The sequence below is a fragment of the Maylandia zebra genome, linkage group LG12, assembly GCF_041146795.1.
Source record: "Maylandia zebra isolate NMK-2024a linkage group LG12, Mzebra_GT3a, whole genome shotgun sequence".
Taxonomy (NCBI): Eukaryota; Metazoa; Chordata; class Actinopteri; order Cichliformes; family Cichlidae; genus Maylandia; species Maylandia zebra.
This window is the reverse complement of record NC_135178.1, coordinates 14,032,679-14,059,642: the sequence shown is the minus strand read 5'-3', so window position 1 is coordinate 14,059,642 and position 26,964 is coordinate 14,032,679. Positions and strand designations below refer to the sequence as shown.

The 26,964-nt window shown below is 43.2% G+C and overlaps 2 protein-coding genes across 4 annotated transcripts in view; one reads left to right on the top strand and one right to left on the bottom strand.

Annotated features, from left to right (window-relative positions):
- Nucleotides 1-1,160: 1,160 nt before the first annotated feature.
- Nucleotides 1,161-9,135, top strand: LOC143421402 (histone-lysine N-methyltransferase SETD1B-A-like). The gene is made up of 18 exons (XM_076890510.1): nt 1,161-1,328; nt 1,560-1,712; nt 1,805-1,909; nt 2,012-2,282; nt 2,370-2,482; nt 2,630-3,631; nt 3,757-4,500; nt 4,628-4,744; nt 4,826-4,886; nt 4,972-5,171; nt 5,351-5,465; nt 5,553-5,948; nt 6,154-7,187; nt 7,285-7,500; nt 7,582-7,707; nt 8,405-8,524; nt 8,715-8,852; nt 8,958-9,135. Exons 2-18 carry the CDS (start codon nt 1,575-1,577, stop codon nt 9,129-9,131), a joined length of 5,070 nt encoding a protein of 1,689 aa, XP_076746625.1. The 5' UTR covers nt 1,161-1,328; nt 1,560-1,574; the 3' UTR covers nt 9,132-9,135.
- Nucleotides 9,136-9,277: 142 nt separating this feature from the next.
- hpdb (4-hydroxyphenylpyruvate dioxygenase b) overlaps nt 9,278-26,964 on the bottom strand; it is a 56,651-nt gene continuing 38,964 nt past the window's right edge. The window contains exons 1-14 of one of the 3 annotated variants that reach the window (XM_004544188.3): nt 17,287-17,724; nt 17,100-17,126; nt 16,904-16,966; nt 16,559-16,663; nt 16,323-16,365; nt 15,815-15,897; nt 15,637-15,726; nt 15,419-15,522; nt 15,230-15,307; nt 10,855-11,017; nt 10,651-10,722; nt 10,440-10,562; nt 10,094-10,210; nt 9,278-10,000 (exon numbers count right to left, since the gene is read on the bottom strand). In XM_004544188.3, the coding sequence (XP_004544245.2) occupies nt 9,890-10,000; nt 10,094-10,210; nt 10,440-10,562; nt 10,651-10,722; nt 10,855-11,017; nt 15,230-15,307; nt 15,419-15,522; nt 15,637-15,726; nt 15,815-15,897; nt 16,323-16,365; nt 16,559-16,663; nt 16,904-16,966; nt 17,100-17,126; nt 17,287-17,289 (1,182 nt within the window). In that variant the 5' untranslated portion in view covers nt 17,290-17,724 and the 3' untranslated portion in view covers nt 9,278-9,889. Of the gene's footprint in view, nt 10,001-10,093; nt 10,211-10,439; nt 10,563-10,650; nt 10,723-10,854; nt 11,018-15,229; nt 15,308-15,418; nt 15,523-15,636; nt 15,727-15,814; nt 15,898-16,322; nt 16,366-16,558; nt 16,664-16,903; nt 16,967-17,099; nt 17,127-17,286; nt 17,725-26,964 lie in introns of those variants that run through there. The other 2 variants (XM_076890721.1, XM_076890722.1) reach the window with 2 other exon arrangements.

Below are 26,964 nucleotides of genomic sequence, written 5' to 3'. Positions count from 1 at the left end.
TTTTTAATTGTGTGTTCAGTGTTGTCTGTGTAGCCATGTGGATGTATAAAACAGGAATACATGAGGAAACATTGTAATCTGTCAAAATTACAAAATCTAATGGGAAACCACACAGGAAATGTCCAAAAATGGAGGACGAGTGGAGCTTACAGTGCTGAAGCCAAGACAGAGAAATCCCCCCCCACCTGTCTTGCTGACTTTTGTCTGCATTCTTTGAGACCATTAGCACTTTGTTGCTTTTCTGCTGAAGTTGTGCATGGTTTCATAGTTGGCAGAGCTCTCTAAGTGCAGCGCAGGCTTGGTTCTTCCTCTCTCCATTTTCCCACTCAAGAGTTTTATTCCCACAAGTGACCTGTGAATCATAAAAATGGGTTACCTGATACTATAGTTACAAACTAATAATATTAACTAGCAACAGTAATAGTAGCCGCTGTTAAGGTAATGTGCTTTTCAATCTGACCTTTATCTTGGATTTGTGCAGGTGTACTTTGCAACTGACATGTATTTTGGTCACCCCATTTAAGAAGTGCCACAACACAAGACGGCACAAATAAAAATGGCAAACCATAAAGACATCACTTATAAATACCTTATAAATGCTTGGTTTAGAAGGTGATGTGTAAGTTAAGGATAACACCTTAATCCCATAAGAGTATCAATATTATTATTTTATTATTTTGTTGGCTGTTATTATTTAGTATTTATTCCAACTTTGAGATGAAAGTAATGAAAATGCTGCAATTATGTAATCAACGGTGCAGTAGGCTATCTTACCTGACTCTGTAAAACAAAAAAGCAAACAAAAAACAAAGGCTGATCCTGCACTGCATATAATGTAGACATTATCCAGAGACAATGACCAGGAAATACATGTTTTTATATTAATACCTGCACATGTCACTTCATTTTAAATAAAAAGGTGTATCCTTTGTTTAATTTTTTTCATTTTTACCGTACTGATCCATGTACTGTATAATATCAAACATAGCAGCTGCCTTTTATTTTATTGCAGGCTACCAGCATGTGGCCATAACCTATGTTTAGTATGTAAATTGTATTTTACTCAGTCACAAGCTTAACACAAATATTCGACCAGTCTTTGGATTATTAATGTCTAATAAAGGTCCCAAAGGTGCCTATATATACACCTCACCTGTTAACCCACCTTAGGTGTTCTTCCGCCTTGTTCAGGATCTATTTTTTCCTCTCCGTCGACTGGCGGATGGATCATTATCCAACCTTAGCGACGATCCGTGAAAACACAGAAAAATAAATCCCAGCTGTTTTTCCACAATGTTGCTCCTTCAAAGGATACAACTTTGGCACAGGTAAGCAAGATTTAAAGAAACAAATCTTTTGTGAGACTAACCTTTGAGTATTTCTGTGTTTCCTACCACCACCTGTTATCTTTTTTCCCGAGGATAAGGTTACAGGTGATGCTCTCCATCACCTGTTGGGGTGTGTTAACCTCTCGCGGAGCAGCAATGTAGCTAGCTGACAGTGTGGCACAAAACGAGCAAACTGGAAGTAACTGTTGTTGTTTGGGGTTTTTTTTTAAGGTTTTGACGAATGTAATGGAAAGCGAAAAACAAAGTACTGAGAGCGAGAGACAGCCTCTACACTGGAGAAGTTTCAAGCTGGTTATAGATCCTGCGCTGACGAACGGGCTGTACAAAGTGTACCGTTATGATGGACAATACTTTAACCTGCCGGTGAGCACCTGTCCGCCTCTCCACATAGGTGATGTCAGCACATGTATTATATCTATTATAATAATAATGATAACGAGGGTCTTCTCTGCCAGGTTGAGGACCTAGGTCTACTTCCTGTGATCACAGTCAGGGATCCGCGCATCTGCCGCCTGTGGAGCAGGTGTATCAAGACTGACTTCGTGGTTCCCAAATTTAAGGTAACTGTTAAAACGACTGTAATAATACAGACATCCTATTTTAAGTAATCGTGCTTTAAAAACAACTAATAGCCCATTTCTTGTTTTCCCGTGTGTCTCCAGATTGATGAGTGGTACGTGGCTCCCGTTCCTCCAAAAGAAGTGACATTTTCTAAGCTCAACGACAACGTGAATGAGACTTTCTTGACTGATATGTGCAAAAAATATGGGAACATGGAAGAAGTGGAGATATTTTACAATCCCCCAAACAAGAAGCATTTAGGTATCGCAAAGGTCACATTTGATACAGTAAGGGCTGCAAGAGACGCTGTCCAGCACCTGCATGAGACATCAGTGATGGGAAATATTATTCATGTGGAACTTGATCCAAAGGGTAAACTTTACTTTTTCTCTGTGTGTGTGCTGAGGTGTAAATGTAAGTGTTGAATATGCTGATTAACTAGAATGTGCTCCTCCTCAGGGGAAAATAGAGCTCGATATCTCCAGCTCTTGTTAAGTGGGCTGTATACGCCTTGGACGTTGCCGGTGGGCAGCAGCGAACGGGCTCTTCAGGGCTTAGTTGACAGTTTGCTGGTGAACATTTAAATTTCTTAAAAGCTGCTCATAATGATTTGACCCATGAAAAGATTTTATCTTTAATATTTGTATTACAGCTGTTAAATATGAATGTATTTGTTAATTGTTTTCCCCTTTTTTTACTTCATTATCAACATCTTGCAGGGAAGCTCGGCCACACAGCAGCTGGGAAATGTCTGCAGCCCCACCAGCATTGCTACGCCCCTCTCTCTGGACACAGCCTACTCCAGTATTTGTCAAGACACACCTTGCAGCTTTGGGCTTACACCACGTTCTCAGGGAACCCCCCGGACTCCCTGCTTGCCTGCGACTCCTCTCTCCTCCCACGACTCTTGCTATTCCAGTCTTCAGGCGACTCCCGTCCTCCAAGGGGAACCCTCTGCCTATAGTGTTCACAAACCTTTAAGACAAGAGCTTTGCCATCGTAGACGACAGCACAGGGGACTTAGCCACGTCTCAAATGTTAGCATCATTCTGAAGCAGTTCCAGCCACAGCCACCACATCCCCTCTTAACCAAAACACAAACTAGCAGCCAGCAGCTTGCATTGTGGAGTCCCAGTGCACAAACCTCTTCTAACAATAGTGACGAGGCTCCCTTTAGTCTCACCTCCCCTTTTCAGGAGACTGAAGATGTGGTTAACACAAGTTATGCATCTTCACCTCTGAATGGCAACTCTCGCGACATCCTGACTGTTGATCTCTCAGCTGACCTGCAAACTAGAACAGCTTCTCCATTTGATAACCACCAGCCAGAGGCAGCTGTTTCAAGTCTAGACTCCCGAATTGAAAGTTTGCTGATAAACAGCCAGATCACTGACCCCTTATGCTTTCATGGAAAGACCTCTGAGACCGATCCATCCTCTCAAGAGAGCCCGGCTTCACCTGGCTCACCTCTTAAGGTCTCTTCCTCGGATGACTCACAGTTTTGTACCCCACTGTCTTGTGAATCCCCCACAAGTGGCCACCAGTACTCCCACAATGATTCTGTGGATGAAAATGAGGAGGACGAAACTACTCGAGCTGTTTCATTTCTTACAAGAAGTTCCCAGTCTCCCTGTCCGTCTGATGTTGCTTATTCAGAAAACTTAACACACATAAACAATGAAGAAGATGCAGAGAGGGTCCAGCCATCGTCAGGCCCAAAGGTAATCTATCTGGATATATTGCAGTGATAATAAAGGTAGAATTTACCCTATTGTTACTATGTAAAAATGTTAATGGTGTGATATTAATCAGCCACTCAAATTATTATTGTTTCTGTCTTATTCAGGAACACTGTGCAGCACATCAGGAGAAGAAGTCCTCAAATAACAGACAGTTTGAAGCTGTGACACCCGCAGAAGACCTCTCTCTGCCCGATCCTCCATCCGGTTGTTCTTCCAGTTCCACCACTCAGCAACTTACCCTGAAAGCTCTCCCAACTGTTACAGCTGGATTCCCCCAACCCTCAGCACCCCCTTTCCTTTTCCCCATTCCTCGATTTCCCCCCTCTCTTCCACCTGTTCCACCTCGCCTGCCAGATGGCACCATCCCGATCCCTCCTCCAGGATGGATGCCACCTCTGGGCCACAAAGCTGCCATCCCCATTCCTCCTCCCCCCCTTCCACCTCGTACTCCAATTCCTCCTCCACCAATTTTCCTGAGACCCCCTCCACCTTTGATAGCGCCACCCTCTGTTCCACTTCCTGTGCACATGTTCCCTTTACCCATACAGCCGGGGTGTCCTTTGGATAAGGGGAATCCTCCAAGGCATGGCGGTCCACCGTTGCCATTCCCTCCTCCTCCTCCTCTCTGGCCTGCACCTCCTTTTCCAAGGTTTAACCCCTTTGTGCCACCACCACTCTACCCACCTGTGCAGGCAAATCCCCACAAGATCACGACAGAAAAAGTTTTAGATATCCTCATGGATGAACTGAAGTCAATCATAAAGAAGGACATTACACGTAGAATGATTGAAGGGGTCGCTTTCAAGGCATTTGAAGACTGGTGGGAGTGTCAGGAGAAGAAGGCAAAGGTAAAACCTTTTTCACATACTTTATTGTCTCTTATAGTGGGCACATTAACAAAACATTTTGCATGTCTTTTAATGGGAGTAGTTGTTTGGAGCCAGTGGGTCTTATAACTCAGTTGATTCATTTAAGATACAAGACTCTCCTCTGAAATGTGGAGCGGCAAGAGTGGAAGACAGGAACAAATTCCTAAATCCCCTCAGTAACATTGGTGGGCAGAGCAGAAAACCACCACTGCCATCCTTCAAGGTAATCTGTTCTGGGGATATTTTTGAAACACAGCTGGTTTTGACTGCCAAGTGATGCCTAAATAAAGAAATTTCCACGCAGGTAAAAAGGAAAAGATCAGACGAGACAGGAAATGACTCCGGTTCTGCTCTCAATCATTCTGGTCAGTGCGATTAATTCAAATTTCAGTGTGTATTAACTTTCTGTGCCAGACTGTCGCTTTAACTGATTCTAACTTGTTGCATTAGAGGTGAAGAAAGGGGACGACATAGTGAGAGCGGCGTCTGAGAGAGGCAAACGCAGACACGCAAGACCACTGGATCTGGACAGTGATGATGATGATGATGATGGTGATGCTGGGGAAGAAGATAAGATACTTCAAGATGAAGAAGCGATACCAGACAAAGTGAAGGCTTTTGTGCTGGATGAGGATGAGCCGCACATCCTGGTAAATGAAGAGACAGAAAAGAAAAAAGAAATAGCAAATAAGAAATTGAGAAAAATGCCGTGAGGTCAATATTTTAGTCTGGTGCCTTTACTTTTTCAGTTGTTAGTCTTAAAATTAAAATTTTAACTAAAAAGTTTAAACTTCTGGAGACAGCATTACATAACTGGTGCTCTGATTAGTCTGACAGAGATGCTCATGGTGATGACGAAGAAGATGATGATGGCAGTAATCATACTGCGGAAGAAAATAGTCCGATGGAGGATCGATGTGACGGAGAGCAGTGCTTAGACAGCGGTATGTTAAAATATCATACAACACTGAACACTCATTAAAAATCACATATCTTAACATTGAACAGTGTGGCTTCTTTTTCAAATGTAGAGGTTTTTTCAGAGGATAGCGAGCACACGTCGGACTGCGAAACTTCAGATTCGCTCTCCTCGGTGGGCTTTGAGGACACGTTGTCTGACCTTACCACTGAAGGTGAAGACGCCGAGGAGGACAGCGAGGATGCCGGGAGTGAAGAGTGTATAGTTATATCATCAGATGAGGACTCAGTGGAGCACGAGCCCCCTCTTACCCCCTCAGCCCCACTGACCCCTGGTGCTCAGCTGGATCTGGACCAGCAGGGCTGGTCAGAACTGTTCCCAAGGCAGGAAACGGAGGAGGACCAGTACACATCGTGCCACGAAGACAACTGCGACTTCGATGCTATGATGGAGCTCCATACCAGCGACCCCCAGGACCTGCTGCCCCCATCACCTCTAGGACTATCAGGTTACATGTCCTTGTAAAGCAATAGATCTGTTAAGTTAGTGTCATCAGGTTAATCAAAAGTGGTTTAATTGTCACTCATGTAAAAATATCTTGTAATACTCCCTGAATTTCCAGTGTGCTACAAATTAACGGAACTACACAAGAGTAAGTTGTGTATCAGGTTTTCAAATAATTATGTATGAAAATTCCTTGTTAATCTGTATAGCAGTGGAGCCATGCCTTGATATGGAGATGGAAAGCCCTGATTGGACAGTGGAGTCTCCAGAGAACATAAAAAGCCTGAGGCCTCCCACTCCTACTGGCCGTTTGGTGGACAGTGACCCTGACATCCTTTTAAAAAGCAGACCATCATCTCCTGCTGCAGAGGAGGAGGAACGACCACCAACACCAGGCAAGGGAATAGTGGCAGGACTGGAAAGTGAGAATTCAGAGGAAGTCCTCTCCCCAGCAAGCGATGGACTCGCTCAGCCTCCCTCTGATCTCCTCATGGCATCATACCCATTATGCCAGGAGATGCCTAAGACTCCTGGCAGAGATGAAAGAGGTATGTGGACTCATTGTAGCTCAGGCAGAGCTCCTGCAACACCTGGAAGAGGGACCGCAGATTTAGAATTTAGCACAGTGAGCCCGCCCCTTAGCAGCCCACCACTTATCCCACTCTTGCCCAGCAGTCCATACATCACAGCCCCAAAGACTCCAGGAAGAGACATTATCCTGCCCAGAAGATCAATAGTCCACAAAAGGAAATCCAAGGTGGCGGCAACGTCAGTGCCTCTGTCATGTAATAATATTTTCAGAGTTTCCCCCATCACAGTGTCCTCGCCATTCAGCGTCTCTGACTCTTCATGTGACAGCGTTGATGGAAGGGATGTCCAGATCCGTTCAGTTGTGAGAGCAAAGCCTCTACAGGGACTGGAGAACATGCCTGAGCTGTTGGACAAAGAGAAAATCTTACTGAGGCTAAACCGATGGAGGAGGCTGAAGAAGAGAAGGCGGGCCCGTCACTGGGAGAGATCACTTAAAAGAATCAGTCCGTTGTTCTCTCAACGGCTTCCTCACAGGTGGCGTTCACCCTACGAAGAGAGGAAAATCCTTCATAGCATTTGGAAGGACGGCTTGGATGAAGAAGATGTAAGGTTTCTGCAGTGCACCTATGAAAGGCTGCAGGTGCAGGATAATGGCTGTGGGTGGCTCAGTGACACCCTCTGGATGCCTCATCCTCATATCCTTACAGACAGTGTTTTATGTTGAAATGATTCTTTATATTGTGGGAAACAGTTAAGTTGTTTTTAAGTCATACTTAGAATGTTTTTTTGTTTTGTTTTTTCTGATGAAGCTGCTCTTTGCATATTACTCTGCTGTTCACATCCTTAACTGCTGCTCACTGACTAAGGTCCTTACAGAGAAGAATGAGGAGCACAGATCCTGGCAGCCGCACCACAGAACAGGCTCTGCTCGAAGTGAAGGTTTTTACAAAATCAGCAGGAAGGATAAAATGAGGTATCTGCACAACACGCGGCTGGCTGCGGAGCTTCCGTCTACAAGCGCTCAGGTATTAAAGGAGGACAGAAGGTGAGGATTTCTGTGTCCAGTTTAATATTTATCTATTTAATGTTGAGACATTTTTCATCAGGGAACGTGCATTCCAGCCCAGCAACCCACTTCACTGCGAGCTGGGTCTGACTTCAGGTGTGAACAGCGCCGGCTGCTGTCCTCTTTCAACTGTGACAGTGACCTGGTCAAGTTCAACCAACTCAAGGTTAGCAGGAAGTTAGTGACAATCAGCAGACTACTGTAAAAGCCCAGTTTGAAAGAAGTCTACAGTGGAGTCTAAAACTGAGTTTACCGTTAGGTTTTTATTTGGGCAGACAAGAAATCAGAACATTAGTTCTGCACTCTAAAAAAAGAAAGAAATAATTTCACACTTATTGTATGTTTTTTAACTTTGTTAAGTCTTGAGCCACTTCTCCTTTCTTTATATTTTGCTGGGAATATGGGAAATAGGTGCAGAGATTTATTGAAACATATGCAAACATATATGGAAAGATGAGCACACTGAAAAACAGGATCAACTGAATCTTTTAGGTCCCGTGTCAGGTTCTTGTTGGATTTTTTCCTGTTTCTTCTTTCATCAGTTTTAAATAGTTTAACTTTAAATAAGGTGCAGCTTCTTCTTTTGCACTCTACTGATGGCTGTAGAACCGATGGCAACAAAGTGCCTAAAATACAATTTAAACCAAACAAATAAAAAAAATCCTCTGAAAATGGTCAAGCACAAGGATTGTACTGAAAGTGACTGAAAAACCAGCCAGTATCCAAATAAAAAATTGACTTTACTATTCATTAGCTTTCAAATTCACAAAGCAAAATATAGAGTAATGAGGGTGACTCGAGATTTTTGCACAGCACTGTCTCATTTGAGCGACAGTCCAAACCCGTGCTATATCGTCTGTCAGTTCCGAAGGAAGAGGATTCGTTTCAGCAGGAGTTACATCCACGAGTGGGGCCTGTTTGCCATGGAGCCTATTGCTGCAGACGAGATGGTGATTGAGTATGTGGGCCAAATCATCCGACAGGTAATTCTGATGCAAACTAACATGCACTTTTAAACAAACCCCTTTTCCCCTGATTGTTTCTCTAAATTAGTCCACCGGTCCACTGGGGGCCTCGGGTCGTGCTGGGTGGTTTCCATCCATGCGTGTAGAGTAACTGTGATAAACAACCCTCGCATAGATGGAAAGCCACATCTGTTTTCTTTCTCCTCAGGTCATTGCTGACATGAGGGAGCAGAGATACGAGGAGGAGGGCATTGGAAGCAGCTATTTGTTTCGGGTGGATCAGGACACCATCATTGATGCTACCAAATGTGGGAACTTAGCCAGGTTTATCAACCACAGCTGCAATGTGAGTAAAAACCAGCGGTGCTGTGGTTAGAGATGAAAGTGATTCCACATAAAGTATTCCCATTAAAAGGTTTGTGGGGTTTATTTATTTATTTTTGTCTTACAGCCTAACTGCTACGCAAAGATCATCACAGTGGAGTCTCAGAAGAAGATAGTCATATACTCCCGCCAGCCTATAAACATCAATGAAGAGATTACATATGACTACAAGTTTCCTATTGAGGAAACAAAGATCCCTTGTTTGTGTGGGGCAGACGGCTGCAGAGGCTCCTTGAACTAATCACCTGTTAAGTGGCCTGATTAGGTAAAGAGAAAAAGTGGCAACCTAAACCAGAGGTATCAAAAAGCAATTTTTAATACTGTTCAGCAACTATTCAGCATTTTGGAAGCCGTAGAAGAGCTCATGAAAGAACTGCAGACATGTGGTACTCAGTGAATAATGGTTTAATACTAAGCTGCCATAAACAATATATAAATCAGGACCGGAACAAACACTTGGGACTCACAGAGAGTTATCACAGTTTATGAGAAAAACTAACAAAAACCAAGAGTGGTCTCTTTTAAACAGGAGGGGAAAATCACATTCTAGACTTCATGCTAAATCTCCAACTTCTGTTGACCTCGCCGTCTAAAAGTTAACAAAGTGTATAGTTAAATGTTTTCATTTATGAGAGCTCGGATAACGTTTTGCTTGAGTCAAGCTTGTGTTAATAAAAATGGTTTTCCTGTTGATGTTTTATACAAACTGGAAGCACTGCATTGTGATTTAAAGTGGATGTTGTACTCATGTCATTTTTGCAAGCATCAGGAAAAATGATAAAGACATAAAATGAACAATTAAATGTAAAAAAAACAAAACCAAAAAACAAACATGCAACACATAAAAAAATAAGGAAAACCATAAGTATACGTGCTTTGTGTATTTCTCTGAAGATGAGACATTTTCAGGCATAAGGATGTTTATTAAAGCATTCGTTTTATACTAAGTTGATGGATATAGCATGTTTTCTGAACCCCTAAATTAATGCATCACCCAGTTCACATCTTGTTTAAATCTCCATTTGTTGTCAGAACAGTCAGATTGCCTCTAGCGTGCTGGTCTGCTTCAATAGCCTCAAAAAGAGACTTGAAGTTTCCTGCACCAAAGCCCTGTGGATGAGAACATGTTTTTTTTGTTTAATAACATGTTAAATATACTGTAGAGTACATTTCCACTGCTTGTTTAGCCAGTGGTGCCCTCACCTGGTGATTGTGTCTCTGAATGACTTCCAAGAACACAGTGGGGCGATCCTGGACCGGCTTAGTGAAGATTTGAAGTAGGTAGCCATTGTCATCGTAGTCCACCAAGATCTTTAGTTCCTGGGTAACGGTGAGGACATAAAACAATATTTTGTCAATTTGAAGGGATTTTTTTGGTTAATTATGAAGACAAAATGTGTTTTATGCACCTTTAGTCTTTAAAAAAATATGATTAGAGTGAACTGAGTCAACATGTTCTACGATTTAAAAAAGGCCACTGTGTTTGGCTACGTAAGGATCACAAATCATCACTCTTTCAGCTTTGTTAATTTAGGGTTTTAGCTCTGACCTGCAGGACATCAAGGTCCTCTGAGATTTTGACCTTTGAGTGTTTCAGCTTCTCTCTCAGCTGGTCGTAGTAGGTCTCAGGCACAGACATGAACTCCATCCCGCGCTCCTTCAGGTTACGGATCTGCAAACAAGGTAATTAACATTACATTTAAGCTGCTGTTATAACTCAGCCTGTTGCAGAGGTAAGCAGGGTGTTTTAGTTGCCATACTGTAGTAATGATATCTGAAGTGTTCATGGCGATATGCTGCACTCCTGGACCTCCATAGTACTCCACATATTCCTGTAAGTCAATAATGTTCTTATTAGTCCACATACCACATGGTTAATGTTTGTTCATTTGAATACTTCAACTCTGGTTTTAATCTGGTAACCCAGATGTTTAATTAAAGTAGATAAACTGTAAGCAACATGCCTGGATTTGAGACTTTCTCTTCCCCATCGCAGGCTCATTGATGGGCATTTTCACGGTCTCCTCGTAGTTTGCCACGACGATTGAGCGCAGGGCGCTGAATTCTGTCTGAAGCTGCTTGTCGTCCACGGACCAGAAGCGGTGAAAGAGAAGGTTTCTCTGATACCTGTTAAATGAAGAAACACAGATTAGGAGCCACTGTGGCACAAATACTCTTGAAGTTGCTCTCATAGTGTCATATGCACAGTAAAGAAACACGTTTCTTCACATGGCAAACAAAAGAAAATACACACACACACACACACACACACACACACACACACACACATATATATATATATATATATATATATATATATATATATATATATATATATATATATATATATATACATAAAAACACCCAGCACGCCCCTGCGGGCGGTTTATCCTTCAAGCTCGGGTCCTCTACCAGAGGCCTGGGAGCTTGAGGGTCCTGCGCAGTATCTTAGCTGTTCCCAGGACTGCGCTCTTCTGGACAGAGATCTCCGATGTTATTCCCGGGATCTGCTGGAGCCACTCGCCTAGCTTGGGAGTCACCGCACCTAGTGCTCCGATTACCACGGGGACCACCGTTACCTTCACCCTCCACATCCTCTCGAGCTCTTCTCTGAGCCCTTGGTATTTCTCCAGCTTCTCGTGTTCCTTCTTCCTGATATTGCTGTCATTCGGAACCGCTACATCGATCACTACGGCCGTCTTCTTCTGTTTGTCTACCACCACTATGTCCGGTTGGTTAGCCACCACCATTTTGTCCGTCTGTATCTGGAAGTCCCACAGGATCTTAGCTCGGTCATTCTCCACCACCCTTGGGGGCATCTCCCATTTTGACCTCGGGACTTCCAGGTTATACTCGGCACAGATGTTCCTGTACACTATGCCGGCCACTTGGTTATGGCGTTCCATGTATGCCTTGCCTGCTAGCATCTTGCACCCTGCTGTTATGTGCTGGATTGTCTCTGGGGCATCTTTACACAGCCTGCACCTGGGGTCTTGCCTGGTGTGATAGACCCCAGCCTCTATGGATCTTGTGCTCAGAGCTTGTTCTTGTGCTGCCATGATTAGTGCCTCTGTGCTGTCTTTCAGTCCAGCTTTGTCCAGCCACTGGTAGGATTTCTGGATATCAGCCACCTCCTCTATCTGCCGGTGGTACATACCGTGCAGGGGCCTGTCCTTCCATGATGGTTCCTCGTCTCCCTCCTCTTTCTTGGGTTTCTGCTGCCTGAGGTATTCACTGAGCACTCGGTCAGTTGGGGCCATCTTCCCAATGTATTCTTGGATGTACCTTGTCTCATCCTGGACTGTGGTGCTGACACTCACCAGTCCCCGGCCCCCTTCCTTCCGCTTAGCGTACAGCCTCAGGGTGCTGGACTTGGGGTGAAACCCTCCATGCATGGTAAGGAGCTTTCTTGTCTTTATGTCAGTGGCTTCTATCTCCTCCTTTGGCCAGCCTATTACCCCAGCAGGGTACCTGATCACGGGTAGGGCGTACGTGTTGATGGCCCGGATCTTGTTCTTACCATTCAGCTGACTCCTCAGGACTTGCCTGACCCTCTGCAGGTACTTGGTGGTTGCAGCTTTTCTAGCGGCCTCTTCATGGTTCCCATTCGCCTGCGGGATCCCCAAGTACTTGTAACTGTCCTCTATGTCTGCAATGTTGCCTTCTGGTAGTTCAATCCCCTCAGTTCTGACTACCTTCCCTCTCTTTGTTACCATCCGGCTACACTTCTCCAGTCCGAACGACATTCCAATGTCATTGCTGTATAGCCTGGTAGTGTGGATCAGTGAATCGATGTCTCGTTCACTCTTGGCATACAGCTTGATGTCATCCATGTACAGGAGGTGGCTGACAACTGCTCCGTTCCGTAGTCGGTATCCGTAGCCAGTCTTGTTAATGATCTCACTGAGGGGGTTCAGGCCTATGCAGAACAGCAGTGGGGACAGAGCATCTCCTTGGTAGATCCCGCACTTGATGGTGACTTGTGCTATGGGCTTGGAGTTGGCCTCTAGTGTTGTATGCCACATCCCCATTGAGTTCCTGATGAAGGCTCTTAGGGTCCCATTGATCTTGTACAATTCTAGGCATTCCAGTATCCAGCTGTGGGGCATTGAGTCATAGGCCTTCTTGTAATCAATCCAGGCAGTGCACAGGTTGGTCAGTCTGGTCTTGCAGTCTCGGCTGATTGTTCTGTCTACCAGTAGCTGGTGTTTTGCGCCTCTGGTATTCTTGCCAATTCCTTTCTGTGTCCCGCTCATGTATTGACCCATGTGCCTGTTCATCTTAGCCGATATGATGCCTGACAGGAGCTTCCATGTAGTACTGAGGCAGGTTATTGGTCGGTAGTTGGAGGGGACCGGTCCCTTCTTGGGGTCCTTGGGGCTCAGGACCGTCCGGCCTTCAGTTAGCCATTAACTAGCAGCTGGTTCATTTGTGCTGCCAGACGCTCGTGGAGTGCAGTCAGCTTCTTCAGCCAGTAGGCGTGAACCATGTCGGGCCCTGGTGCTGTCCAACTCTTCATACTGGAGACTCTTTCTTGGATATCTGCCACTGTGATGGTTACTGGACCCTGTTCAGGGAGGTCGCTGTGGTCTGCCCTCAGATCCTCTAGCCACTGAGCATTGCCGTTATGGGTTGCATCCTTCTCCCATATGCTCTTCCAGTATTGCTCCGTCTCCAGCCTTGGTGGTGCTGTTCTCTTATTGTTCCCTTGCCACTGAGAGTACACCTTTGCTGGTTCTGTGGAGAACAGCTGGTTTATTCTCCTGCCTTCTATCTCTCTGGTGTACCTCCTCAAGCGGCTGGCCAAGGCTGTGAGTCTTTGCTTGGCAGTTTCCAAGGCCTCAGGTATGGACAGCTTGCTGTATTTCTTAGGCACCTTATTTGTCTTACCTTTCTGCAACTCCGTTAGTTGGCTAACCTCCCTCCGTGCTACTTTGATCTTGCCCTCTAGCCTCCTTCTCCATGGAGGGTACTGCCCCTTGTCGCTGTTCAACTTGTAGCCAAGCATCTCACTGATCACTGCTGCCGTATTGTAGATCAGCTTGTTAGTGTCGGTAATCGTGGTTGTAGGTATTGCCCGTAGTGCTGCATTAACATCATCTAGCAGACCTTCTGAGGGTACTTCACGTAATCTTGGTAACCGGCTACGGGGGATCCAGGTTTCAAGCTTGGCCATGATCCTATTTTTCAGGTCAGTTCCTCTCGCACTCAACGATCCTTCTCCTATCGCACTTGGGGCTATGTACCCAATCTCGGGTGGGGGTGATGATATCGCCCCCCTGACCTGGCGTCCTGACTCCTCCTTGCCGTAGCATTTGTGTTGTACCTCGTCAATCTCTAGCTGTGAGAGCAGTCCCTTCTTTCGAATGTTGGAACACTGAGCTACTAGTTGTTTCGCCGTCATTGTGGATGTTGAGTATCGAAGAATCCATAGGTCCCTCATCCTATTCATGTAGCCCCTTCCGCCGGGGTTACTTGCGTAGTAGCATTCCAACAACGCCCTGTTTTCGTCTCTTGCCCACCGATGCCTTCTTGTTATATATATATATGTATATATATATATATATATATATATATATATGTATATATATATATATATGGAGAGAGAGTGAGAGAGAGAGAGAGAAATATAGCCTCATATATTATATTAAAAGAACCAGAGCTGCAAAAGCAATGTACATATTAATGCAATTTACATTTATAGTGATACCCTGGGCTTCATACACCACAGACACCACATTAACTAAATTTGAGGGGTTACATTTTTGGCCTGTAAAAACATCAGTGACTGACATTTTTATGAGCCAGAAAAAAATTGGTTCTTCACATCTGAAAACCGCCAGCCAGTGTAACACGCCTCTTCAGAGGTTAAACCAATGAGCTTGCTCATTTAGAGAACTGCCTTACTTCCAACAATGCAGTAAAAAAAACAAAAACAAAACAAGATCCAGATGTGGAAAGCCCACTTAATGCAAAGTCATGCTGATCCCAAGTCATGCCAAAAAAACTGAGTTATGTAAGAATCAGACACCCTTTAACTCCGCCCCTCATTCACCCTCTGGCTTGTGTTTCTGCAGAACACATGGCAAAAGTTGGCCTTCGAGGATTTTTGCTCGACAAACCCTCTTAGATGTGGATAACTGACGGGGCATATTTTAACCCGAAGCACAATCTTTTTCTAAACCTAACCAACTAAAAACAAGGAAATATTCTAGGAAATATTCAAGCCTCCCTACATCTTCTGCAGTTTTTTTCGTCCCAACACAGAGGCTTTTAGTTGTATTTATATGGTACATTGCTATTTCACACTCTCTACAAGAACTAGCTGCAAGTCCTCACCATTCCACTGCTGAAACCATCTCATCATCTGGTTGGTTTCCTACAACGTGATCGATAAAGTCCAGGTTTCCACTTGGGCTGCACGGAGGGGAAAAACAAACAAATAATTCAGTCAGCTGTGATTCAGACAGAAATACACATTATCAGTTTACAAAAACATCACATCCAGAATAATTTCTGTTTACTCACAGTTTGTCGAGTAAGGGGTCCTTGAACAGAGGAGGATGGAACCCAGGCAGAAACAGTCCACTGTATCCTGTCCTCTCCACAAATGTGTGAGTGGTGTCACCATACTGAAGGAAACAAAAGCAAATCCAAAATCCTGGATTTTCTGATGTTTCCAACTTTTTTCATAAATCCCTGAATCATGGTATCTAAAATATTCACTATAAATATACAACACTTACAGTTTGCAGCACAGCCAGCCTGACTTTACCATATTTGTCCTCCAGAGTGTAGGGTTCCTTTATAATGACTGCCCCTCGCGCCCGGGCTTTCTGTTTGGGAAATAATGTTAATTATGGAAGCAATAGCTTTTTCAGTTACTAACATGATGCATCTGTAAAATAAAAGCTGAACCATTACCTGCACGAGAAAGTCACAGTCCTCCACTGTAAATGCAATGTCCTTCACTCCGTCCCCATGCTTAACCAAATGATCCCCCATCTCTGAAAACATGACAAGAACAGACATTTTCTTCAGCTTAAATGAACATATGATTCACAGGTTTCTTAAAACTCTTTTACATTTTTGTGATTTATAATGAATGTGTACTAAAAGGGATTGTTTCGAGTGGGACTTTCACCAAAGCATATCAAGATAATATGTTTTCAACAATTTCTTCTTTCCTTGCTTATTCAAATTGATCATAGGGGTCAGTCATGGCGCCGATATTCTTACCACAGACTAGTCTAAATATATTTTATAGACATGGAACTGCAAAAAGTCTGGCAAAAGAAAGAATGCACAAAATAGTATAGTAGTATATATATCTAAAAATGTAACAGAAGTGTAGACATGTTACAAATGAACCTGTTAAAGTCAAAAGTAATTGTGACCACTACAGGAACCCAGCTCCTTATCAGTGCTGTACCTTTGTTTCCAGGATTGAGGGCGGATGAGAACACGTAAATGATCTGTGAAATACAGAGTGAACACATCGACATGATTAAACTCCTGCCTCTGTGCATCTTTAGCTTTCACTTGAGTCTAGGTGTATTTTGTTACAATTAACATCACTCAACAAATCTACACATTGTAAGAAAACATTTTTAGGTGCTTTAAACTGATTTCCCCTCTTGTGGGCTGCGGGCACTGAGTGCTCTTTACCTTGCCTTGTTTGACTACATGTGACACCACTTCACGACTGCCCGTCTCCAAACCTTGGTAAGCCACAGGCTCAAATCCAAGCTTGTTGCAGTAATACGATGCAGCCTGTTGGAGACAAACAAAAACGTGAGCAAAGAGGGAACCGATTCACAGTCTGCTGAAACTGGGCATGTTTGCAGCAGACTGGCTTTAGCGCCATCTCCTGGTGACGAATTTTGATGGTGTTTGTGCAGCAGGGATTCTGGGAGGTGGGAAAATGAGTGTTCTGTGTGCTGCGTTCCCTCCACCTCTTTGGATGACCAATAAAACAGCTAAAAGAAAAGTAGAAAGCTGGAACTAACTTACCTGCTTTGCATTTCCAACCCAGAATGTTAAGTGATCAAAGCAGAGGAATCTGCCCTGCTCATGCTGAAGACAAAAAGAAATAACAAAAATCAGTCACATATGCAAGTTTAAAAAAAAATCTAATAATACCAAAACCAGCTTGCAGTCAATGATTAAATCATCTCTGCAGTGCAACACACACGAATCAGTTATTTACCTTCTCGCCTTTGTCTGTGTATGTTGTCTGCAATTAAAAGTAACACACCAAAACTTACTACTTACAGAAAAAGAACTGCTTTTTTGGCATAACCAATATTATCTCCATGCAAACACAAATTCTCAGAGCGACCTGAGATAGGAGAAAGAAGCCATTTGAGAGGATTCATCAGCGAAGAGCAACTCACCATCTTTGCTGGAGGTGATGAGACCTGACAGTCCGAATGAAATCTGTGGCGAACGTCTGAATTTAAAAGCCGGGCAGGAAGTGTTTAAACCCACTCCCACCAATGGGGTGGAGAGATTGGAGGAGGAGAGCGTGCTGATGCTTTGTGCACTTTTGCTGTTATGCAATGATTACTTGGGGGAAAAATCTCTTCAAAACTTTAAAGATGTCATTAAAAGAAACAAAAACAAAACTCATTATCACCTTATTCACTGACTGATGCTGCTCAGTATGAGAGACGACGGCTAGACCCATCCAGAGATGTGCAGAAAATGTAATTTTGCTTGTGTTGTGAGTTGCTCTGTATGAGAATGCGTTTTTGCATCCAAACATTATTCTTCAAAAAAGGAAACACAAAAACGAATTGTCCACACAGGTTTTGAATTACAACTGCATTTTTTTAGGACAAGAAGGACCTAGGAACATATGTTAGTGTTTAGCGGCAAGAGGAGGCTCACGCATCCCGAACTCTCATTGGCTCAAAGGGTTTATGCTGAGTGAACCCTCATGTGCTTGAAAATACCCTCAACCCCCCATCCCATCAATCATCCTCCTTCACGTGCAGTTTTCTACTGATCTTAAAACTATTTCATTATCATTAAAAATCTAATTGACCCGAACTCAGTCGTGGTGCATGTAATGTTTTCACAGAAGGTGCAAATGATCTCAGAGCAAATGGGACCTGCATAGGAATGAGTCAGACTGTGCAAGTTTATTATACGACAATGTTCATCACAAAAGAAAAGAAAAGATAATGAAAAAATAGAGGATGTTTTAATGAGATTAAAGACTCCATATGATACAAATCGACGGGCCTCAGTGTGAAGAGCAGACAAAACAGCTCTTAAAGGCAGAACCAATCGCATTCAAGTATCCTGCATCAAATCTAAAGGATCCTGCTGAAAGAACTACAAATGCGGTGCATGTATGATAGATCCTGTCAGTTATCCCTAAATCCTGCACTGCATCCAGATGAGCTGTTGAGCCTGTGACCCCGAGCACAAACAGCACAGCTGAGGTTTCTCTGCACTAAACATCAACTAAATGGCCCAAAGAAGCAAAGAGCAACCTGTCAATGCAAAAAAGCTACATTCAGAGTGTGTATAGTACACAGACGTGCACACAAGCACTATAATTAAATGCATGTCATCCTCGTGTATTTCACAGAGGAACATATCTAGTCTAATCGTCTGTCAAACAGCAGATTTGTTAGTCATCTGTTGAAGCTCTATTTTCCAGTAATGGCTCACTAATCACTAATGAGAAACTCAAAGCCAGCCCTCAGTGTTCCAGCTGTCCCCGAAGATCGTTGTTTTTCATGCTGTTACCAAGAGGCTTAATGTTGTCAAGGGATGCAGCGACACACATGCAGACCAAGGAACATAACACGCGTGATCAAATAATTGTAGCTGCATTACACAACTACTACTATTGCATGATTTAATAGTGTGACATGGGAGGGGTAGAGTATGTGCTGTTCAACCGAGTTGCGCTCCTCGAATTATTATAGTAGCTCAGTTCAAAGGAGGCGGACAAGCCTGAAAATAACAATGAGTGATTCTTTCTCTGAGAAAAATCCAGAAATACTGGTGAACAGTGAACAACAGGAGCAACCACAGAACAATGCTGCTGCAACAGTGGAGCATGCCTGTTCTCTCAATCCAGATGATAAGTGTTTGGAGGACAATGCACCTGCAGAAAAGGAGTCGCAAGGAAAGATGCAGTCTGTTTTCCAACAGGTACGTCACCAGATCAGATCACAAGTGGGTGTGCGACTCCCAAAGAGCAGCATACTGGAGCTAGTGCAAAAAGTCAAAGAAATGGAGCTCGCACAGGTGAGCGTCGAAGCTGATGGTGAGGAGGCGAGTGGTGAAGAGGGAAAACAAGTACTGAAACATGAGCGCAAAAATGAGATCTGTCTGAAGGAGGAGGAGGAGATGTGTACAACGTTTGAGGAAAAGCTCGAGGCCAGAACAAAGGCCTTAAAGGATGAGTTTCAAGTTCAGATTTCAGGGGTGCGCACTGAACTGCAGGCCTACACTGACCAGGCTCTGAAAGACTTGGAGTCTAAGATGCAAAGCTGGCAGGCCAACAGTCAGCAACAGGCACAGTCCAAAGAACAGGAGAGCAAAAGTCCAGACAAGAAGCAGAAACCTTCACCAGCTCCTTCTATGGGGTCCAGAAGAGGAAGGGTCCTGACTCGGACCATGACCACCATCATCCCTAAAACCTGTCCTCCTGTCGTGATTGGCCCACGTGCCAAATCAGAGACACTGAGCTCCTTTAAGTGTGAGTGCTCTCGATTTCCTCCTAAAGACCCAGTTCTTTCTTTATTAGGAAACAGAGCCTGCCAGAGCCACAAACCTCTCCCCCCAGCTCGGCCCCAAATGCATCAGCGTAAAAGGTCCATCCAGGGAAAGGCTAAACCGGGAAAATGACTCATCAAAATCGTATTCATTCATGCAGCACAAATGTTACTGCTACTGTCTGTTACCTTTAACCTGTTATACCACTGCAGCACTGTATAATGAAATCTGAGTGAAATCTGTAACCATGACTGTTAAAATAATAAAGCATCTTCTGAAAGCTTCAAAGGAGATATCCTACTTAGATCAGAATCAGCTCAAACACTTCTGTGTCATCATTTATCCTACAGTTACACAGCTGTAGCAGTTTCAACAAAAACCTTTTTGGGAATGTGAACTATTTCTGAACTTCTTTAGAGGAGAAACTATGCAAGGATCCAAACCATGATGTCTGCATTCCTCAAAATATTTTAACACAGAACAGAGTTGGGCTATAAAATATATAAAGATAGCACTCCATAATACGGCCTGTCATTAAGGGTGTAATGTCCCCAGATTTAAAATAAAGTTTCAAAGTAACTTTTGTGAAATTGTGGATTTAAATCACCTAAAAATATTGGTCAGAAATTTGAAGAACTGAATAACTTCAGTGTATTTTAGTCAAAAAACAGTTTTTCCTCACTTTACATTATAAACACGCGTTACTTTTGAGGGCTAAAATAAAAGCCTCATTCAAAAAGTACAACAAACAAAACAAAAACTTGGGGAAAGTAAGCTGCCTTTTTACAGAGCCTCCAAAAATTCATACTATCACTTAAAGGTACAGTACGTATCCACACTAGATGTCAGTAGATGTCAGCTGTGTTCCAAAACGTCGGCTGCATCCTTCGGTAGGACCCGGCCTTCGAAGGCTGAGAAGGCCGGAAGTGCAAGGCTGTGAAATGGGACGGTCTAGCCTTCAGATTTGGGTCACCGCTGTGTCGGTGGAGTTTAATAAACTCGGCCGTCTGCTCCTTGCTATCTAAAATATAACAGGACACTTGCATAAATTCTCGACCGTGAAAATATGTTAAATGTTTATTTTGTGACCCAGAAAGATTAACAACATTAATTTTAAAACTCAGTAGCGGCCGCCATTGTTGGCAGCTGAAATTTGGCTGGGCCACGCTATGAATTCTGGGATATGGTGGGCCACGAAGGACACACCCGACCCATCCTTCAAATTCGGGGAAATGAAGGACACATTTGTCGGCCGCATTTGAAGGAGTCGACGAATTGGGACAGCCTTCGTCGCCTGGCTGTGACGTAATCGGCCTTCAAATGCGGCCTCCGGAGGATGCAGCCGTTGTTTTGGGACACAGATATAGTACGCACCGTACGTAGTACGCGTAGTACGCGTAGTTCAAGCGTGCAGACCCCCAGTTGGGACACAGCCGACCCATCCTTCAAATTCGGGGAAATGAAGGACACATTTGTCGGCCGCATTTGAAGGATTCGACGAATTGGGACAGTCTTCGTCGCCTGGCTGTGACGTAATCGGCCTTCAAATGCGGACTCTGAAGGATGCAGCCGACGTTTTGGGACACGTGGATAATCTTAGCTACAGTGGCTGCTGTAGGACAAACATGTTCATGTGTAGTGAGTGTACGCTCTCAGGCTGCTGTTTACCTCAGCTGTCAGTATGTATCTACCTCTACTCTGGAGGAGGCTGTAAAATGTTGTGAAGGGAGTCTGATACGAGTTGTGAAACTGAGGTGAGTTGCTGAAGACATCCTGGACTTTTTTGTTGGTAAATGCTGCTGTTTGCTACTGTTAGTTAACTGTCTGAGGTGGAGCTAACATTTTTCTTATTTGGACACCTTTATCAGAGATAATTTCTTGGACATTCGAGCCAAATATTAGCTGCCATTATGCTAGCTTACAACCAGCTGCTGTTGTTGTCATTGTCAACTGTCTGGAGATGGGAGGGCTGCACAACTTATCTGGTGACCAGATGTAATTGTGACAATATCTGGAATAAATGAGCATATTTATGTATGTTTTAATGTGTAAGAGGCCTGACTTCATTTCAGGAAATGAGGCTTGATATGATATAGCTCCTTCAAGCCATAGGAGCTTTGTGATCTTTATATTAAGAGTAACCTGTAAGGTTTACTACGTATGAAGCCGTTCTCTAGTCACATACAAAAAACTCGAATAGATGGAATGACCACTGTGTTCAAGATGGTGGGGCTACATGTCAAACATGTAAAAAGTTTACATTGTACAGACTCTTTTTTGCATATACTGTATTTTCATTTTCCACATTTCAGTAAACCACCGCACCTAATTTACAGTGAAGTACTGTGGTAAGGAGAAAATTACATACAATGAGAGGACAAGTTAACCACAAAAATGATGTAGTTCAGTTTTTAAAAAGTACCTTACATTTGCATCTTTGTGGACATCATGTTGCTCTGACCAGAGATTTTTGTGACCGTTATACTCTTCTTCAAATAATTGTCAGTGTACTTTTATTTTAGATCCGGGCCATATTATAAAGTGCTGCTTGTTTGAAATAATGCTTACTTTCATGCACCAGCTTTGGTTTCAGGGTCTGCTTTAGAACTGTTCCGCCCTCTGGTGGTGAGATTACTTACAGCAGACAGGACTGTTGATATCTGCAGGTAAAGATAATATACTACTACTACTTGTGGCTTCTCCTCCAATGCTGGCCATGAACCGTTTGAACACTTTAAATTCATACACTGTATGTGTTTGTTCACTTTTGCTTGTTCACTTTTCATCTGTGTAAAATAAATTAAACAACTTTCTTTGAAGTCTCAGTTTTAATGTCAGTACACGTCCAAAAACTGGATTTTCCACTATAATTAATAGCCTTGACAAGTGAATTTAAATATAATAATGAAGATCAACAATCACTCACTTCACACATAATGTTTATTGAATTATGAGCGGATCCCTTGACCAGGACACAAGGAGCAACATTCATGCGTGCCTTTAATTGTACACCCTATATGTGTAGGTCAGTTTCAGTAAAGGCTTAAAAAAGCCCTACCCTATAATCATCATTAAATTAGTACTTGAGAACTTTCAGTTAAAACTATAACGGTCATGGCCTGTGTTTTGGTGATTCTACACTTTGACCAACAGATGGCAGGAGTTCATGTATTTGGGCTCAGATGAACACAGCTTAGCAGACAAGAAATTAAGCAGTTTTATATTTTGGTGTAAGTGGAAGCAGTGGTGAAATAACATAAACTGTATGCTTTTACTGAATGGCTAAATGAGTACTTGTGATAATATATTTTTAAGGTGTCAGAGTGGTGTAGTGGTAAGACCCTAGGTTTGAATCCACCGGGCAGCTGTCTGGCTGAGTGATACTGGTTATTGCTTGGAGATTTTTAGGTAAGTACAGTCAGGAAAGGTTTAATGTGAAAAGTCTGGGTACTCCATTAAGGCACTATAACGTAATATCCAGATATGACGATTTTGTACAGTATTCTACGTAAAATTATGTGCAGAGAAAGGACAATTTACTAAAAAAACTGCTTGGAGTTAACCAACAAGTTCTCATCTTCTTTGTCGACACCTTGTCACCGGTGTTGGTCTGGCCAGAGATTTTTATCAACATTGTGTCTGATGACTTCTTGTGTGGTTCATCCATACCCTGTAATGATTTGGATGTCATATTGAGCCAGCAGCATTGACCCAAATTATTCTGACTACACCTCCATGAGGAAAAGATCTGTTCCACTAGATCCAGGATTGGAAGGAGTGGAAGGAACTCCTTTCATGCGCAGCAAACCACACCTGTTCACTCTTGCCTCAATAGACATCAACGCAAACAATGACATCATTTGGCAAATCTGGTCTAACTAAAGGTCTGTTGTGTTCTGGTATAAGTGGTATATAAAGCGTATTTAGGAAGGCCAGTGGAAGCTGAGTGGAAGATGTATGAGTAGGCAGTAATAAGAAGTATCGGAGATTGAAGAAAATCTGCTTATATTTGCAGCTAACACCCACTAATGACAATGTCACTCTTTGTGTTAGCTTCACCTGAAACCACATGTGATGGGACCATGTAAGTCTGGAAAATCAAAAAAAACCCAAAATACAATCCCTGTGCACATCAATGGATTACCCGGAAACACTGCCACTGCAGCTCCTTAACTCTGTCACTACTCTTGTCCAGGGGCACCTTTGTAGAATAGCTTCATCGTCACTTGAAGCTGAATTTAAATAAAGCTGAGTAAACTAATACTCTTGTTGTTTATGATTGCACTCCGTCCCATCCCCTCCAACTGGTCGCTGCAGATGGCAAAGTCTGGTCATGTCATGGTCATCTGGCCATGCTGCAAACTTCCTGTTCTTGCTGCCAACATGATTTTGCACATGAGAAATATGCTCTATCACTTCATAATCCTTACACGTCTTAAATTGTGTTGTAATTTTGTGGCTATTTACCTATGCAGTACTTGCTGAATAGTTTTGAACTGCTTCTCCCTGTTCCTCTAGCTAAGAGTGTTCCTCCATTTGCATAATTGGTAGTGATTGTGCTCTAAATTTGGAGTGTACACACATTTCAATAGATTTTGATAGTGGATTTTTTTCACATAGGACCCGTCAAACTATAAAAGGAAATTCTGTGATTCTGATTTGTAGAAAAATCAACTCATGTTTTTTTTTTTTTATTAGCAAGCCGTGTGCAAGTGGTTACTGGAGACCTGAGCACCTGAGTGCTTCCAGCAGCTGAACTGGCACTGGGACCAGCCAGTGACAGGAGATGTATTTAGCTGCGAAGCAGGCACAGGAGCAGTGCCCCTTAAAGCAGGCCTTTCACAGTGGACGGGATAGAGAAAGATGTGAAGAGGACCTTTGTGTTTCAGGGACGATGAGTCCTGAGCGACCATATCCGGAGGGGGCGAGGGCCCAGCACATTCAGGTCTGGCCAAACCACGCTGCCCTCGGAAGCAGCATCTCGCCCCTAACGATATCCACCAGCGGCACAGCTCATTATGATGCACAGTGCAGCAGGTCTGGTCTTCCCTAGGAAATATGCATCGGTGGATGAAACAGTTTTCAGGTCTGTTAGGCAATATTTCCTATGATAGGAAGAAAGATAAATCACACATTTTCATAGTTGAATAAAAACCTCTCATTCACTCGCTCAGATCCAATCGGGTGGCGTGAACATGTCCCTGAGCCGATATGAATAACAATGGCAAGAAGGTGGCGTTGGAGGAGATCCATTTGTAAACCCTGGTTTCCTAACCACCTCTTGAAATGTGCCAAAAGATAACAACATTACACTGAAAACACCAGTCTCATGTAAATGCTGTATTTTTCTGGGCCGTTGTTCTCAGGATTTGGACAATTAAAGCGAGGGGGCCACTTTCAGGTTAAACTAGACAGATTACTGAGAGAAGCTGATTTCAATAGCGATCCCTGGGCAGACGTGGTAGCAATTTACAGTTGTCGCTGGTGTGTATTGGAGCTGTTCTCAGGCGGCCCCTTGTGTGAGGTACGATTAGACATGTTATACCTCATTATTCGTGAGAGCGTTTGGATAAGATTCGGGGTAATCTGACTCTTTTTCCGAGGTCTGTGCAATACCAGCCGTTGCTATCAGCACGCTTTCAAAAAGAAGGAAAGAGATATGGAGATAAATACAGCTGTGAATGCAGAAAAAATTAGAGCTATGTTTTCTTTAAAGAAAAAAACCTTCCAAAAGATCTGAGGATAAATGCTGCGAGACATGTGAACACTTTCACTAAGTTTTAGTCTAACATCTATTATCCCGTGTTTACATAAATGCTAAGCCTAGTAATTATTTTCATTACCATCACTTTAATGGTCAGCATTAAAGTGACAGCATGTTTAGAGTGGTAGCTTTGTAATTTTGTCTTTGAGCTAACAGTTTCTATGATATAGGAAGCAGGTTTTTATTTGACAGGATGTCACACTGTTGGAGTGGAAGTGTTAAATAAATGAGAAAAGGCATAAACAAAGGTATGTGCCCCAGCATTGAAACCTAGTATTAGAAGGTGGTAATGGGTGGGAGTCGTGGGGGCATGGGGGGGCTGGAGCTTCCCATGTTTCAGTGTCAGGTTGGACTAACTTGTTTTGGTGGATCAGGGGGCCTGCTGTCTAGACTGGTGCTGGTCTCATACTCGACTCAGACATGTCACAAAATAAGCCTTAATCCTGAGGACAGTTTCTCATCACAAAGCTGTCAAACCCTCACCGGGGATAAAAACAAAGTTCCTCCACTTACCGTCATGTTTCTGATTGTTTTCGAGATTATTTAAGCAAAGGCACAAAACAAACGAGCCTGAAAACAAGAGTCAACAAAATGTATTCAAGAAACATCTGCAAAGTTTGGACAACTGCGGTTCCACGCTCGTAAACATCTCATCTTTTATTTAAAGCTCTGAGGCTGGGAGAAACAAACACTACGGAGTATTTTTCACTGCTTCTGCCTGCTTCCAGTCGGTTTTATGAACTAACTGCTGCTGGGTCCAACTGAATTATGCTGTTCTCCTTGTTGTAACTTCCTTCAAGTGAGCTCTTAATGAAATGAGTCATATAGAAATAAGACTGTCACATCTAGTTAGTCATCCTTCTGCACACCTTTTGAATTATTTGTGAATGTCAGAAAAAACAGCGATAAAATGTTAGGATTTTATGCTCATTTATTCTTTGAATGCCTTTAAAACATGAATATTTATCAAAGTTGTATCATTCTAGTAGATTTTATTATAGGTGTGCGACTGATTTGATCAAATCCAACAGATAAAAGCATGCGCCCTCACAACCAGAGATGGGCAGTAACGCGTTACAAGTAACGCGTTACTGTAATCTGATTACTTTTTTCGAGTAACGAGTAAAGTAAGGGATTACTATTGCAAAATCGGTAATTAGATTACCGTTACTTTCCCGTAGGAACGCTGCGTTACTGCGTTACTAAAACCGTGATTTTTTTGCCAGAATGTCTCACGACAGTGACGTAAGCGAGTGCGCCGTTAGTGACAACAGCTGTGTGCAGATCAACAATGGATCACATATGGAGTGCGGGAGAGAGTATGAGCATGCAGCGTTTAAAGCGTGGAAGTACTGACCTTACTTTGAGTTTGATTCCATAAAAAGTGACAAAAACATTAGCGTCCATCGTGCGTGGGAAGAAAACTTCTTTTTACAGCGAAAAAAACCCCTAAACTTCCAAGGAAGCACCAAGAGCGCAACGAGGTAATGGGAAACTCACAGAGACACTGCCGTATCCTTCCACTGACCGCTGCACACCTGCACCAGGGTAAACCTCCGCCTACTGCAGT

What these genes read in the sequence shown, in the direction of transcription:
- LOC143421402 (XM_076890510.1), top strand. Translation starts at nt 1,575, where the DNA reads ATGGAAAGCGAAAAACAAAGTACTGAGAGCGAGAGACAGCCTCTACAC. An exon ending in GTCAGGAGAAGAAGGCAAAG is followed by an intron (nt 4,501 to 4,627) that starts GTAAAACCTTTT and finishes GATTCATTTAAG; the next exon opens with ATACAAGACTCTCCTCTGAA. An exon ending in TCAAGTTCAACCAACTCAAG is followed by an intron (nt 7,708 to 8,404) that starts GTTAGCAGGAAG and finishes ATCGTCTGTCAG; the next exon opens with TTCCGAAGGAAGAGGATTCG.